The 17,125-nt window shown below is 40.6% G+C and overlaps 1 protein-coding gene across 1 annotated transcript in view; it reads left to right on the forward strand.

The window, feature by feature from the left end:
• The first annotated feature begins 8 nt into the window (after positions 1–8).
• The window catches only part of dhx57 (DEAH (Asp-Glu-Ala-Asp/His) box polypeptide 57), a 73,609-nt gene continuing 56,492 nt past the window's right edge, over positions 9–17,125 (forward strand). The window contains exons 1-5 of the mRNA XM_028820515.2: positions 9–249; positions 3,117–3,296; positions 7,415–7,603; positions 12,005–12,196; positions 16,371–17,125. The exon at positions 16,371–17,125 is cut by the window's right edge and continues 84 nt beyond it. Of these exons, the coding sequence (XP_028676348.1) occupies positions 3,139–3,296; positions 7,415–7,603; positions 12,005–12,196; positions 16,371–17,125 (1,294 nt within the window). The 5' untranslated portion in view covers positions 9–249; positions 3,117–3,138. The remainder of the gene's footprint in view (positions 250–3,116; positions 3,297–7,414; positions 7,604–12,004; positions 12,197–16,370) is intronic.

Below are 17,125 nucleotides of genomic sequence, written 5' to 3' on the forward strand. Positions count from 1 at the left end.
GGCCGCGACCTCTTCCACTGATCCCGTACAATGAAGGGGAGTAGAAGGGCCGGATTTGCAAACATGAAAGCCTGCGCATAACGGCGCAATTACCCACCTCCTGCCACCTTGTGCATAGCGTACAGGCGGTCGCATTGACGTCTGTAGAGTTGCGCGCATTACTGGCGAAAAGCAGCGGCGTTGAACCTCCAGCCGGCCCGTCACCGGATTGATGTTCTTCTTTGTTGCGGCGCTGATAGCGGTACTCCGGTAATCTTTCCCATTCCGCTTTTTCGTGTGTCTGTGTATGGTGATGTTGCGATCTGTTTAAATAACGTATGAGCTCAGTTAATGCATAGTTGTTCGTTAATCCTAACAATTCGAGGCTTTGTGTCTGTGGTGCAACGTGAGGGCGAGGAGTAGCAAAAAGAAAAGGGAAAAGCTTCGGGTCCTTACGACTCCGTGCAGCCTAAATATGAGTGTAGAATTAGTCTAAAGTCAACACCCCAATGCCTGCCCCTCCAGGTCCCAACTTCTTGTACTCCTCCTACCCCAAGGAAGTGCCTCCCATGGAGATGACGCCTCTTTGATCTCCGTGGAGTGTCATTCTACGCTTTGGTTCCTTTATCTTCCATCTTCTCTGTTAAGGATGCCCATCTTCTGATGCTCACCACCACTATCAGCGCCGAGCCTCCTCTTCCTTGTCGTATTTACATTTACTTGTATAGCAGACGCATTCTTCCAGAGTGACTTACAAAAGAGGTGAACATAGTCAAGTAGTCATCAGTCTTGGGGACTGCATGGGGACAAGTGTGACAGGACAAGGGTACACAATTGATCAGAACACAATACAAGTGAGTTACGATTTCTAGATTATAAAAACCTAACGGCTTAGACAGAAATTCACCAGATGCCATTCATCTGCACACTTGAGTGGTCTAGCAGGACCAGTGAACCTCTCAAGTGTCTCTAATGCTTCGTAGGAAAGTATCAAGGATTTCAACTTATGTTTTCATTTATTGGTGTAGCGGACACGTTTATCCAAAGTGATGTACAAAAGGGGTCAACATCATTAAGTAAACCTCAGTTTAGGGGCCAAGGGGAGGTGAAGAGCTTGGAACAAAATAGAAGCAAGTTACAGCTCATAGATTATAAAAACCTTACAGCTAATGTCAGTTGGACAGAAATTCATCACACAAGAGGTTCTTCAGACACTTCTTAACTCTTTTAGGGCTAATTATTTTTTTCATATTGTCCCAGGGCTGAATATTTTTCCATAAAAGCACACAACACAATGTTTTCACACATAAATCAACATAAAATAATTCTTTATGACAAATGTCTCTCTGCTTTATGTTCTGTGAGCCTCTACAGTATTTAAAATCACATGCTTATTACATGCCTGTTTGTCTCATCACTCATAAGCTGGAAGGAACTTTCTGGAAAAAAAACAGCTTAAAGTAGTCGAGTGGCCGGTAATCCGTAGTGTCCACTAGCCCGCCGTGTATTTGATGAAGTCCAGTAACCAGCTTACCTCCCACATATCTGTGTCTGTGTAGTCCTTCTAGGGTGAACGTTGCTGTAGGCACGTCAGCTACGTGAGTGTGTTCAGCACTACGATCAGCTGATGCAGGTACCTGTCTTTTTTATTTTCGATTCCCAGATTGTTTGCATCAAATTCGGAGTTTGATAGATAGATACTTTATTAATCCCAATGTGAAATTCACATTATCCAGCAGCAGGATAAGTGGCTGTGTAGTCCTCCAAGTTGAACGTTGACGTTGGGGCATCAGCTGCACAATCAGCTGATGCAAGTACTGGTACCTGTGTTTCATTTTTGATTTCCAGATTGTTTGCATCAAAATCAGTGTTCGATAAGTGGCTGTGTAGTCCTCCCAGTCGAACGTTGCTGTAGGTTGTCATCTGGGGACCGATCAGATGTTGCAAGTACCTGTCTTTTTCATTTTCGATTTCCAGATTGTTTGCATCAAAATTGAAATTCGATAAGTGTCTGTGTAGTCCTTCCAGTCAGCCATTGTTGTAGGTGCGTCAGCTGCATGATCAGCTGGGGACCAATCGACTGATGTCGAGTTTAGTTGGCATCAGTATAGGTGAGCAGCAAGTTCCACCAGCTAGGAGTCTTTAGGAGGGGCCTTGCATATGCTGACACCTGAATAAGATGTAGGTAACCTCATGCACGTCTTAGAGCAGAAACAGTGCTAGCAATGAACTACAGCAGCATCGTCAATTTGAAAAGGCTACTAAAGTCACTTGCCATCAAATTAAGGCTGATGTATGCTTCTCTGTTGAGCCCATAATGTAGCTATGCTGTCGCTCACATAGCCTACAATGTAGCTAATGTGTAGCCTGATAGTGCATCTCCTCCAAACAATATAAGTACACATCTTGTCAGCGTGAACACTGCACAGACCCCTATGACTGTGATTGGCCGTTTTGGTAGCTGCGTATTTACTGAAAAGTATTACTGTTTGTGTTTTGGTTTTGATGTTTGAAAAAAGAGAAAAATGTCAGTCGGTTATCAGATTGAAGTGAATGAGGACCTTTTTTCACAATGTCTAAATGCCTTTAGTATCCTTTTCATTGTGTTCCTTATGTTATGCTTATAACTTAGATCTTCTGGTCAGTTGTCTCTTGTTGTTCCTTGTACCAAGTGTAAAACTAAGGGGGACAGACAGGGCTTTTGCAGCTGCTGCTCCTCGCCTGTGGAACTCTTTACCTCATCACCTGAAGGAGTCGTCTACAATTGAACTGTTCAAAAACAAGATTAAAGACTCATTTTTATTCACTTGCTTTCCGTGACCTTCAGTAATACTGATGGTTTCCTCCTTGTGATTCTATAATCTTACTTCTGTTTATTATTTATTTTATTTATGTTCATTTATTTTATTTCTATTTATGTTTTATGTTAATTGTATGTTTTTTTCTTCTTTTATTGTAAAGCACTTTGGCCACAGCATTCCTATGTTGTTTTAAATGTGCTATATAAATACATTGACATTTGCTCACTCACAAGAGATGAGTATTTTGATTGGTTCCCAAGGTGTAAAGCAACCCATAACCTAAATATTTGCCGTCTCTAATCCTCATTTTAATACTTCTTTCAATTTTCATTTCAGGGTGTAAACCACATCCGAAGGTATGAATGGTAGAAGAAAAGCAAAGCCTCACAGAGGAGGGGCACATTTTAACAAATCTCGAGGTGGAGGTGGAGGTGGCGGGGTTGGGGGAGGCTTCAAGAAGGGCTGGGATGATGGAGAGGATTTTACACCCTTTTGCAGTCGTAGCCCACCAACCAGGTGAGTCAGTTATCAGATTGATGTGAATTAGGACCTTTTTTCACAATGTCTAAATGCCTTTAGTATCCTTTTCATTGTGTTCCTCATGTTATGCTTATAACTCCTTAACTGCTTTATGAGAATTAAAAACATAAAAATAAATTTTGATGACAACGTGCTGTTCAACCCAATAAAGCTTGTCAATCCTAGTCAAATCATTTCTCCAAAATAACCATCAAGGCAATTTCTGAAATTCTCCAGAGTACTACTTTCTACCACATTATTTGGCATCTTATTCCATTTACCTGTGGTTCTCTGTGTGACTTTGGTATTAGTCAGTCAGTCATTTTCCAACCCGCTATATCCTAACACAAGGTTACGGGGGTCCGCTGGAGCCAATCCCATCCAGCACAGGGCGCAAGGCAGGAACAAATCCCAGGCAGGGCGCCAGCCCACCACAGGGCACACACACATACACACACACCAAGCATTCACTAGGAACAATTTAGGATTGCCAATGCACCTAACCTGCATGTCTTTGGACTGTGGGAGGAAACAGCTTGTACAAAATTTACTGCCAAGTTTTCAGCTGTGTCCTGTGTTTTTGTTAATGAGCTCATTTAAAAATGATAGCTGGGATCCACCTACAGTTACCATGTCTCCTGGTTGCCCTTAAAATGTCTTCTTTTTAGGCACCTGTCCAGGCGGTGTTTACAAAGCTGTTAGTTTATCCAGGTTTTTCACACTGCGGCCCATTGTTCCCAACCAAGTTTACTTTTTGTCCACTTCATGTCCTTAAGGTTTTATCTGCTGTATAATTCTCAATACAGGTAGTCCCCAGGTTACAGACACTCGACCTTTGACTTACGAACGAGGCCGCAGCTGTGACACATGCGCCTCATTAACTGCCGCTCCGTCATCTTTGGCCAGAGGACGCTGCAAGTAGTGGCTGGAGGGGTGCGATTTCGCTGCTCACGCAGTGTACTGTCCCTTGGGTGGCAAGCCAGCGGTGACCCGTGGTCTATAGTCACTGGGGCCATAGCTATCGCTTGTGTGTAGGACGGAGGCTTAATGGGGCGGTTTGCTGTCTGCCCACTACGCCGCCGCAGCTACTGCTCCTGACTGGACGCAGGCTGGATGAAGCGGTGTAGGGCGTTTCACTGCCCGCCCACTACACACGGCTCCCCCCGAATCGTTTTCGGTGGGCGGCTGGTAATTCTGCAAGCGGTGACCCGGTTGTGGCTGAACGGAGACCATTGAGGGTGAACAGGGCGGCGGGGGTAGCATTGTAGTGTGCTTCGGGTGGCTGCCTGTTGAATGGGGGCGGTGGTGGGCGATTCACTACACGCCTTTGGCCGCACCGTGTTCGTTCTCGGTGGGCGGACACACGCTGCAGGCTGCATACTGTAGTGGAGGTGACTGTGTGGTGGGCGGGTGGTGAACCGCCTCTCACTACTCCCATTCATTCTCAATAGCAAGCCTGCTTGTACTGTTAGGTACATAGCAGGAAGTTGTCTCTTGTCAGTACACCAGACGTGCTGACGAGGGATGCCTGCCTGCTGTGATAGCTGTACAGTGCTGTGCAGAAGAGCTCATCTTAACCTTTTGTCTTCACCCTTCAAGAATGTCTCTGAAACACAAATCTGATGCAAGTGCTGGTGATACAGTAAAGAAGAGAAAAACCATCACCATTGAAAATAAAGTAGAAATAATAAAAAGGTCAGAGAGAGGTGAAAATCCATCATTCATTGTCGGAGCACTTGGTTACAGTCGGTCAACAATAGCATTTATTAAAATAATGTACCTGTTCCGACTTACATACAAATTCAACTTAAGTACAAACCTACAGTCCCTATCTTGTACATAACCCGGGGACTGCCTGTAAACGTCTGATGAACCCATAGATCTATGCTTCTCAAACGTTGATGTAGCAGCAGCACACATGTACGCCACATTAGAGAAGTAAATAAACAAATACGCTCACAGAGCTTTACATGGAGAGAAACTCTAAACTCCCCAAATGCAGAAAAACTCCAAGCTTCCACCCTTATAGTTTTTTTTATTTTTACTTTTTCATATACAAAGTATAGGGAAAGTATTGTAATCGTCCAAAAATTCAATGTCAAGATTTTGATGAATCTCAAAGTTTTAGACCTCCCTGAGGGCAAATGTTGAATTGAATTATGTCTGTGTGTCTGTCAGTCTCTGTGTGAATGTGTGTAAACACGATAACTTGAGTTCGCTTTCACTTAGGTCATCTAAATTTTGCATACAAGTATTAGGTACAAAATGTAGATTTCTATCATCTTTTTAGCTATTTCCACTAACCGGAAGTGGTTGTAGCTGCGTTTTTCCAAAATTACTAATATCTTCCCTGCCTGAACCCTCACAGACTGTTTAGTAATACGACCGCTCTGGCTATGTTGTGCTCGATGTTTTCTTTAATAATTTGCATTATTTATTTACCCATGATATTCATATCAAGATTATTATTTATAAGAAAAGGAGCTCTGAGGAACATCACTTTTAACATCTAATTCTGGAAAAGTTCCTTGTCCCATAATCCTTTCTTCTTATCTTTAAGCCTTCTTCCCCATTGTGTCTTGAACCCCCACTTTTTTAGTTTGATCTCGGGCCTTAGCAAACACTTTCTTGAAGTCAAGACAAATAATATCACGTGCACCCGACTTTTCATACGTTCTTAACGTTTCATCGTAAGAGTCCAGCATTTTAGTGAAGCAATAACAATATTTATATAGCACATACAAATGTAGCTCAAAGTGTTGTACAAGATGAAGAAAGAAAAGATTATATGAAACAAAATTAAGATCAGGCAATACAAAGAATAAAGTAAGGTCAGGTGGCCAGGAAGACAGAAAAAACAAAATAAAAAAAAAAAAGTTCCTGATGGGCCGTAGGAAAAAAAAACAATCTGCAACGGTTCCAAGGCCAAGAGACCACCCGTCGAGCCCACTTACATAAATGATCTCAATCAGTCCTCATGGCTTTCAGGCTTCACATGCATGAATTTGATGATGGTGGTCATGTGGACATCTGGGGTTCTGCCTTCAATCCATCAATATAAGGACTGCAAGGTGCCCTGATCAGGAGGTGGTGGCACAGAACACCACCACAGAAAACTGGAAAAAGAACAGCAGAGAAAGGTAAGGATTAGTGTGGATTGTGGAGCCATGACTAAAACGATAATTCAATGCACTTATAACCTAACAAGGATACACTAAAATGAAGCTCTGAACAAGCCATGTTAAAATAATGGGTTTTTAGCAGGTTTTTTTTTACATATGTCACCGTATTAGCCCTGCAAATTTCTATCGGTAAACTATTCCAAGTTTTAGGTGCAAAACTTGGCAAAAAGCAATATCTCCGCTGACTGAACCCTCACAGACTGTTTAGTAATACGCCCGCTCTGGCTATGTTGTGCTCGATCGTTTCTTTAATAATTTGCATTAGTTATTTACCCATGATGGCCGTTAAGCTTTCTGACTTATAATCACATGGATCAGCCTGATCACCTTTTTTACATATAAGAGGACAACATTTTTCAGGTAAACGGTATTTACATTTTTTAACTTGCATGCCTGCTTATAAAATGCCATATGTCTGAAACGTTTTTACAAATTTCTTGTTCTTGTTGATATTTCTCACCAGTGCCTCCCTCTTTAATGTTATGGTTAAAACTGAAAAGCAGTCACCGGGAGTAATTCCACAATTTAGTTTTGTCTGGAATAATAATAAGTTTTATTTATGTAGCACCTTTCATACACTCAAGGACACTTTTCAATTCAATACACACATTAACAAGACAGTAGAAATTACATACACGAAAAAGAATAATACTCCTTGAAATGATGTGTTTTTAACGGAAGTTTGAAATTAATAATAGATATAATAAAAACTAAAGATCAATGGTGTGTGTATTTAAAAAAAAAAAAAACATTTTTATTTCTCTGTGACTTTCTCAACATAAAGCTGTTGTTTTTAGTAGTAAAAGATAAAGGGACAAATGTTTATTATGAGGAGTGAAACTGTAGTAAGTGAAGGTGATTTGAGCAATTTAAAAATACAGCGGATTTTGTAGTTTCATCTGAAATGTTACTCATAGAGCTCTGTTTTTACAGGTCAACCTTTTATAGAGGGAGAGGAGGAGGCGGATGTGGGAGCAGGCCAAGGCTTAGGGCGGTACAGTTTGGCCCTGTGGAAATCCCATCCATGCCAATTCAGACAATTCACATGTCCTCTGTGAACCAAGTTGAAGTTAAAGAACTGCTGCGGGAATTACAAACACAAATTCTTGAGTCCCCTAATGAGTGAGTCTTTAGCACTATTTGTTAATATAAACACAAAGTGTGTCTTTTTTAATTATGGTTTGTCCATATTGTTTGTGTATATTTAAAAAAATGCAGGGTAAAAGACATTTAAAGTGTATTTATTCATCTGTGATGTAAATTCTTGTTGTTAGAACAGAATGAAAATGTAATAAGCTGATTGACTCCGCCCTTTCTTCTCTAGTTCTACTGTGTTCCGAGACCAGTCCATCCTGTTATTAATGTGGACCCCCAAACACTCCCTCAATAGTGACCAGACATAGAGGCTCTTTGGTGCGCCAAAAATCAATTATCAATTCTTAGTGCGGCCAAAACAAACAGTCATACTTTTACAGTCAAATGTCAGCTTTGAAATCTTTCTAATAAGAGCTTCTTTAGGTAAATTCAAATAATACAACTTTCAATCCAGTTGACACATTGGATTCCACTTACTTTTGGCATGCATTACCGGCCATTTATCACAAGGCACAAAACTTAAAGCGAATAACATTTTTAATTGTGATCAACTTTTTGCTAAGTAAAAACAAAATGACAGAATATAATCAATAAACGGATATAACATACATAGTGATCCAAACCACCCACTCCCATCCTGTCCCAACCAGCCTGAGCCAAGGCATGAAAAAGCTAAAGGGAAAAAAAAGAAGTCAAGGAGTTACAGGCCATAATTTGCACGATTTGGAGCTGCTGCAGACCAGGTTTCAATTACATTACTAGAAGCACCATTAATCCTCACTACAGACAACTGCAAATGTATTACGTTATAGAAAGAGGATGGCCAGTTGCCAACAGTAATACATTCATGTGTCTTCCAGCGGGAAGCAAGATTTGGCTGCCAGGGTGCCCAGACAAAGTAACTTATGTTCAGGAAGTTTAAATGGAAGTCTAGAAAGGTCTTAAAGAAGACGTAACCGAGGAATACTCCAGGAAAGAAACACAAGACAATAGGTGACATACATGTGTTCAAAAGGAAAAGACGGGACAGAGCCAGAACATGTGGGGAAAAAAAGCCAGGTAAACCAAGGAAACGTAATATTCTCCAATATTAGCTTCTTTACACTGGCTGCCTGTCAGTTTTCGAATTGATTTTAAAATCTTGTTGCTAGTTTTTAAATCTTTACATGGGCTTGCTCCCGCCTATTTATCTGAATTGTGTGCTTTACACAGCCATCTAGAGTGCTTAGATCTTCTGGTCAGTTGTCTCTTGTTGTCCCTCGTACCAAGTGTAAAACTAAGGGGGACAGACAGGGCTTTGTCAGCCTCGCCTGTGGAACTCTTTCGGTCACACTCACAGGAAATCTAGCTTAGACACCATTAATATATCCGACTACGCCACCCAGTTTTATTAAGAGATTGGGAACTTTTGAGATTTATAGAAAATAGCACACAGGGTTCTTTAAGTTGGGCAGTGAGTAAACACACAATGAAAGACACAACAGTAATTTCAGGAAAAGCAACACTAACTTCTATTACACAAGACAATAAAGTAAATTAAAACAGATAAACGAACATAACAAAAAAAAAAATCGTAACAAATTTACCTCATTATGTAAAGGAGTCGTCTACAATTGAACTGTTCACCGGCTTTCAGTGACCTTCAGTACTACTGATGGTTTCCTCATTGTGATTATGTAATCTTGCTTCTATTTATTATTTATTTTATTTATGTTCATTTATTTTATTTCTATTTATGTTATGTTTTTTTTTTCTTCTTTTACTGTAAAGCACTTTGGCCACAGCATTCCTATGTTGTTTTAAATGTGGTATATAAAAAAATTGACATTAAATGACAGAGAGGATCAGCAGTGAGGCCCTTTAGATATGGGGAGTATGGTAAAGTCTGGATAGAATTTTGAACTGGGTGTGCTGGTAATTTGGGTTTCTAGAACAAAACCTTAAATTAGAGAGAATGGTGTCCCGTGAAAGGGGTGAAGAGAGAGGAGAAAGGTCTGTGGATCAAAGAGAAATCGAGGGCAGATATTTATAAGGTGCTTTACAAAGTAAAGAGCAGAGATTAGAGACTGGTTTTAGATAGATAGATAGATAGAAACTTTATTAATCCCAAGGGGAAATTCACATACTCCAGCAGCAGCATACTGATGCAAAAAACAATATTAAATTAAAGAGTAATAAAAATGCAGGTAAAAACAGACAATAACTTTGAATAATATTAACGTTTACCCCCCCCCCCCCCCCCCCCCCAGGTGGGTGGAATTGAAGAGTCGAATAGTTTGGGGGAGGAACGATCTCCTCAGTCTGTCAGTGGAGCAGGACAGTGATAGCAGTCTGTCGCTGAAGCTGCTCCTCTGTCTGGAGATGACACTGTTTAGTGGATGCAGTGGATTCTCCATGATTGACAGGAGTCTGCTCAGCGCCCGTCGCTCTGCCACAGATGTCAAACTGTCCAGCTCCATGCCTACAATAGAGCCTGCCTTCCTTACCAGTTTGTCCAGGCGTTATTTATAAGATTATTTTAAAAGTTTACAGACCCCTTCACTTATTGTACACATTATTGTGTTGTTGTTTTAATTTTAAGTTTACCATTTTTTCCCATCAGTCTGCACTCAATAATCCATAATGGCAAAGTGACAACAGGTTTTCAGAAAGGTTTGCAGATTTATTACAAATCCAAAATGGAAACCTCTCATTCCTAGAAGTTTTCAGACCCTGTGTTGTGACCCTCCAAATTGTTATTAAGGTGACTCCTTCAAGCTTTATTTATCCTTGAGATGTGACCAGAGCTCGATTGCAGTCCATCTGTGGCAAACTGAAGTGTCTGGACGTTGTTTGTAAAGGCACACATGCACCTTTGTATAAAAGTTCCCACAATTCACAGTGTCTGTCAGGTCAAAAATCAAGTCATGAAGTCCAAGGAACTTTCTGTAGACCTCCAAAATCAAATTGTGCTGAGGTAAAGATCACAGTAGGGGGATAAAACCATTTCTGCAGCTTTGAGTGTTCCCAGGGGCACAATGGCCTCAATAATTGTGAAATGAAAGACGTTTGGAACCACCAGGACACTTTCTAGAATTGGTCATCCTTCCAAATTGGGTAATTGGTCAAGAAGGTGACCAAGAACTCAAAGGTCACACTAACAGAGCTTCTAAAATCCTCTGCTGAGATGGAAGAACCTGTCGGGAGGATGATGTCAGCAAAAGTCCATCAGTCATGCGTTTATGGTAGACTGGTTAGGCAGTAGCCACTCTTGAGTAAAAGGCATATGACAGCCTGCTTGGACTCTGAGAACCTGAGGGAAAAGATTCTCCTGTTTGATGAGAGCAAAATGAAACTCTCTGGGCAGAACTGTAAACACTATGTCTGGTAAAGACCAGGCACTGCTCATCAAGTGCCAAACATCACCACTTGGTGAAGAATGGTGGCTGCAAAATGGGGACAGGGAGATTGCCCAATACAGAGAGGTCCTTGAAGCGCACTGTAATAAGAATATAAGTTTAATGTCACTGTGCTCTGTACAAGAAATATTTTATAAATCCACTCACATGTACAGGCCAAATTTAACACACAGGGGCTCATCATTTAGAATTGCTAGGCAAGCATTTGAAAGGGACAACTGCGAAAATGGGCATTATATTATTTCTGTATGTTAGAGATGAAACTGAATCTTCTCCTTGCCTTGTTTGGAATGGCATGATTTACCTAAGTAAGGGCCTGCACGTGGAGAAAACACTATGAAAGACTTGGACTGCAGCCAAACACCTCGAAACCGATGGACGGATGGAGGATTACATCATCCGATCTTGAAAATCCTTTCAGCGTAGCGACAAAAATGGCAGACTCTCACATGGGCTTCTCATTGGCTTCCTTGTCTGTTATGCCGCGTAATTCGTCATTAAAGAAAGCTAAGTCGTTTTCTCTTATGTGATTTCTTACCACCGTATCACTATGGGAAGGATATCGCCTCATTATAATACATCTGTTCAGGTTCAGGTTACTTAAAACGCCGCAATTAAAAAGAGCTAGCGCTCCAACAATGATCTGAGGCATACAACTAAGTCAACACTTGGAGTAGCTTTGGAACAAGTGTCTGACTGTCCTCGAGTCGCCCAGACTTAAAACCCATAGAACCCGTGCAGAGAGACCTGAAGATGGCTGTGTACAGACTCTTCCCGTTCAGTCTAATGGAGCTTGAGAGGATCTGCTGGTTAGAAGCAGTCCTGATTCCCCTTGAACCCGGTACCATAGAAATACATTAACAAAATGGGTGGATATTTCCTTTAGTTTACAAGGCCTTGAATTAGCCTCCTGTTCATCTTATTTAAGATAAAGCTGATCATTTTCTGCCCAATTATATATTTGTCTTTGCTTTCTGTGTGTATCTGAGAATGCCTAATGGTCACAATTTCACTTTTCATGTCCTGACAGAGTGGAGTCGGGGTCCGAACCCGAACCAGAGGAGTATGATGAACTGGATTACCGAGAAGACGATCAGTACTGGTTGACCAATGATGAGCCCTTAGAACGCCCGGACTACTCCAGATTTAAGTCTGATTCTTGGGAAGTCCAAGAAGTTTGTAAGACACCCCCTTCCCCATTTGCCATTGGAAAGCTCTGCAGGTATTTTTATTTTTTTTAAGCAAAAAATTATTTATGGAAAAAGTAGCAAGAACCTTAGAGAAAATACAGCGCTCTGAAAAATTTGCTTATTTCTTGATTTTCTCTGTGACTACATATTTTTGACACTGAGTGTTTTCTAATCTTCAATCAAAATCTAATGTTAAACACAGGGCACATGAGTAAATGCATAGAACGTTTTTACTTTTTGTTCAAGTACGTCACCTTTATCTGTAGGCACTGTCTGTATAAAGATCTAATGTTTGGCTATTCAGATATTTTGAAAAAGTCAACCGTTTCCATGGGGTGTTGCCAGTCGTCTACTTGCAACCACGTTTGGTTCTGACCCACCAGTCGTAAGACGATCTGGACGTAAGACGAACTGGTAATTGTATTCAATCATGACTGTATGTATAGTACTGTAAAATAAGACCCTTAAGCCATATTGATTGTTTTATATCCTTTTTTTATCATCATTCTTGGCTCATTGTGTAGATTTTCTACCATTTTTTAAAATTATTTTTAGTACAACCTTTAGTGTAATCCTTTCTTTGTTCTTCAAAATCGTCAGTGCTGTAGAATGGGGATAGCTTAAGGTTGCAACCGATCTCATTGACTTTCTTTCCTCCCTCATACTGCTTGAATGCCTTCATTTTTATATTGAGATCCATGGTTTTTCTTTCCTTCTTGGCAGGGCCAGGAGTAGACAAAAGAATTTTCCTCTTGGTGGACATGTTTAGAGGTTTTGAAATAAATGCTAATTGTAAGAGAAATGTAATTGAGTGTAGTTGAAATTGCTATAGGTAATAAACTGAGACTGAGATGAAGGAGTCACGGCATACGGCCACACTGAGAAGATATAGTAGGAAGGAGAGAGCTGTCATGGTGAAAACTGTCATATACCCAGCATAGCAACACTCACACTGCCAAACGCGAGACATGGTAGCAGTAGTAAAACAAATATTGTAAGTCGATGAGTGCCTGTACTTACTATTTTGTATTGCTGTTTGGACTGCAACATGTCAGCCTTTAGTAACCTTCACTCTCTTTCATTGCTATTGTTGGATGGCTGTCAGGGTCTAAGATCCCAGCTTTCACAGACTAATAGCGCTTATACTGTGGAGTAAATTTAATATAAAACTACCTAAATCATGTTGATTTGACAATACAAATGAAAAGGAACAATAGTTTCTAGTGCAGCATTGTTCATGGTTCAGGGTAGTTGTAATTATTTGATTGGCTGAATCAGAAATCTACTGTCTTAGTCTCCCTGTGGGCCTGAGTTACATCCACTCTTTCTCTTCTATTTCTAATCCTAAGATATTTCTTGAGGATCACATCAATCTTTTTATCCAAAGACTTCCACAGTAAGCATTCCACAGCAACTGCTAATTATTTTGGGAATAAAGACACTTGTATAATTAAACAAGTTAAATATCGAGTAAAGCTTCAAGTGCGAGGTGTGCAGAATAGTTACTACATTTAACTGAGGCATACACTTGAGTCTTATTTAGCACATAGTGCTTTTAAAGATGTAGCAAGAAGTAAGTTGAACTTGCACAGCTGCTGAAGCTAAATTTCTAAAGCATTGGTTCATAATCTTACACGGTATTAGGGGGCTGGGGTTGCGATTTCAAATTTTTTTTTCTTCTTTATTGAATTTATTAAAAGGATGTAACATTCCATACAATCGAGTCAAACTTAGCAAAACTAAATTCAAATCAGCCTCCACCCATGAGGCTAGGGATCTGCACTCTCAATCGGAAGATTGCCGGTTCGAATCCAGTAAACACCAAAAGTGACTCTACTACTTTGTTGGGCCCTTAACCTGCAATTGCTCCGTCCTGGGTATGACGTTAACTTGCATGTAGACCCTCCAGCTTGCAGAGGAAAACGTCGGGGTTGGTGGTGGAATTGACAATCCAGCCACCATAAAAACCTCACACTGGTTCCATTCCATCTGAACTAGTGTGGTGCTGAGGTGTCACCCATCGCATGGCTGCACTCAGGTACTAATGCGGGATCCTGAGTTGTTTTTTTGTCATGTGGTGGGTGCGGTAATGCGCTGTATCAGTACGTGCTCTCTCTCCACCCATGAGAAAGAGAGGAAGGCCAAGAACCCGAGAGTCTTCTCCCCAATATAAATGCATATACTAAAATGTTATTGATTAGGTCCTGCCAGGTTTTAAAAAAAGATTTCTACAGATACTCAAATAGTATATAACATCAGTTACCTACTGACTTTAAAAATGTGGGTTAGAATTCTTACAGTTAAGCAAAATAAGTCTATTTGCCAATAGTGAAGTTCACTTTAAAGCCCCTCTGTCAGCCCACCAAACACAGCTGTTATAATGGGTTAGGAGGGATTGTGACACTAAGGCTGTCTGATAGGCATTTAAAAATTTTGGTCCAAAATGATGTTAATTTGGTGCAGGCCCGAACATGCGGCCCAGTGAGGCTGGAGCTCGATTGCAATGTTCGCAGGTTGATTTTGCCCTGGAAACATCTTGGACAATTTCAAACGAGATCGATGTGCGCAATAAAAGATTTTAAGTTGAATAATTGAATGCTTTGCACATATGGAGCTCGAGTGAATTCTGTGCCTGTGGCTGCCTTCTACTCTGTTTCTGAAATGTTGAGAGATCCTTTTCCCACAGTACTCTGAGATCTTTAAAAGGAAGGGACATTAAAATGTTTTAATATATTATAGAAATGCTGTCTGAGTCCCCAAGACTGATCAATATCTCTTCCGGAATAGAAATAGGTGGCAGGTAAGGAAAACTGAGCAGATTTTGTTTAGCAAAGTTTCTAATTTGGAGATGGTGGAAAAATTGTGTTGATGGGAGATTCAGTTTGGAGTGTAATTGTTCATAGGATGCGAAGTCATCTCTATTATAAAAAAAAATCTTGGAAGATTGGAGACGAGACATGATTTTCTCAGAGAGATACTTTCACGTCCCACAAGACGAGTCTTTGTGCCAAGAGATTTAACCACGCCCGGGGCCGGAACTAAAACAAAGAGTAGATGACAAAACGTTGTAAAGAATTTAACAGCGTTGGCATGGTACACATACAGAGCAGGTTAAAGATAATAGAAGTACAAAAATTTGAAAGTCTCAAAAAAGGATAGTAAAGATCGCATTAGAGCAAACAGACGGAAATTATTACTCGGTAAAATAACGGAACAGAGAAAAGAGATCAAATAATTTGTTCGGATTTAAACTTTAATTTCAGAGACTTGTGGATCGTCTAATTCTTGTTGCCATCAGGGGAAAAAAAAGTAGTGTTTCTTCCCAATGAAGAGGCGTATCTGCGAGAATTAAAAGATTTGTTGTTTGGTGAAAGTGAAATCCCGCGAGAGAAGTAGGGGGTGGGCGAAGCCCCCTAGTTATTTATATACAAATCTATAAATGATTTAATCCCATACGTTTTCCAGACATTAAAAACAGTGTAAGTTTGAGAGGGTGTTTATCATGTAGAGGTGCCACAGATATTCTCTGACTTGAAATGCTTCCTATATTGGTCCCATATTCTGAGTGAACGAAGGACAAATGAGTTGTTAGCATATTGATGATAACTCATATTTACCGGGGCACAAAGGAAGGAATATAAGTAAGTGCCGCAGGATTTCATTTCTATTGCAGACCAAGCCTGTGTCTGTTCATCTATTTGTGTCAATGTCCAGGTTTTTATAGCTTGTATGTTTGCTGCCCAGTAGTAAAACTGAAAATTAGGTAGTGCCATGCCACCTTCTGATTTATGTAATTGTAGGGTTGTCTTGAATGCATCGATTTTTTGAATTCCAAATAAATGAGGTTATGAGTGAATCCAATTTCTTGAAAAAACATTTGTTAATGTATATGGAGATGTTTTGAAATAGGAACAGAAGCTTAGGGGAGGATATTCATCTTCACAATGTTAATTGTTCCTGCTAAAGTAAGATGGAGGGTAGACCATCTGTGCACGTCTTGTTTAATTTTATCCATGCAAACACCAAACATTTTGTTGAAAAGATCTTTATATTTACTTGTGATGTTTACCCCTAGGTGCAATTTAAATTTTTAAAATGTGTTTATTCTATGCAAGTCATAACAGTGAACCTTTATTTCAGTCCACTTTTGTAATGTCATATTTCACCATTATGTCATGAATTTTCATTTGCTTCCTTTTTCCACAGGTACGGCTTTGACAGGGAGCGGAGTGAATTGGCATTAGAAGCGTGTAACCGAGATGTCGGGGCTGCCTTGGAGGTTCTAATGCAGCAGTGCTACACGGGAAAATATGGAACGAGGACTAACGCCGTTTTCTTGTCTGAGGAAATAACAATGCAGGACTGCATGCTGCAGCGGCAAGAGGAAGCTTTTGCCCTCGCTTCTATATACGGAGTCAAATTTTCTGAGCGTATCCGCAATAGGGTATGGACGGTAAACCTCGCACCCAACTTTCTACCTTCTGCACTTAACAACAAAGAAATGAAAATGAAGAAAGAAGCCAGTCAGTTTCCTCCTAAGGACGTGTGCAGGTTTTTCATGAAAGAAGGAGGTTGTCGGTTTGGGGCAAGGTGTCGATTTAAGCATCACATCCCTTCAGATGTGACACTAAACGTATTAAAAAATCCCATCAATTCAAGTCAGGCGTATGGTGATGCCTTTTCTCCTCCGCTTTATGAACTGGAGATCCGCTTCCCTGAGGGAAACAGATACCCTTATCAAGCTCCTGTGGTGGCCTTTACAAGCACTGATGAAAAGGTGCCCTTGCCAGGTCGTTTGCACATTTCTGAATATCTCTTTGGAGAAGCCTTAGTTGCAGCTGAGACTGGAGGAGCTGCTGTGTTCACCTTGATTTCATGCTTGGAAAATGAAGCTAAAATAACGGAACTTCTAAGTATTGCCCACCACACGTTCAGTGTTCCTCCACCAGTACTCCCATGCA

The sequence above is a fragment of the Erpetoichthys calabaricus genome, chromosome 15, assembly GCF_900747795.2.
Source record: "Erpetoichthys calabaricus chromosome 15, fErpCal1.3, whole genome shotgun sequence".
Taxonomy (NCBI): domain Eukaryota; kingdom Metazoa; phylum Chordata; class Cladistia; order Polypteriformes; family Polypteridae; genus Erpetoichthys; species Erpetoichthys calabaricus.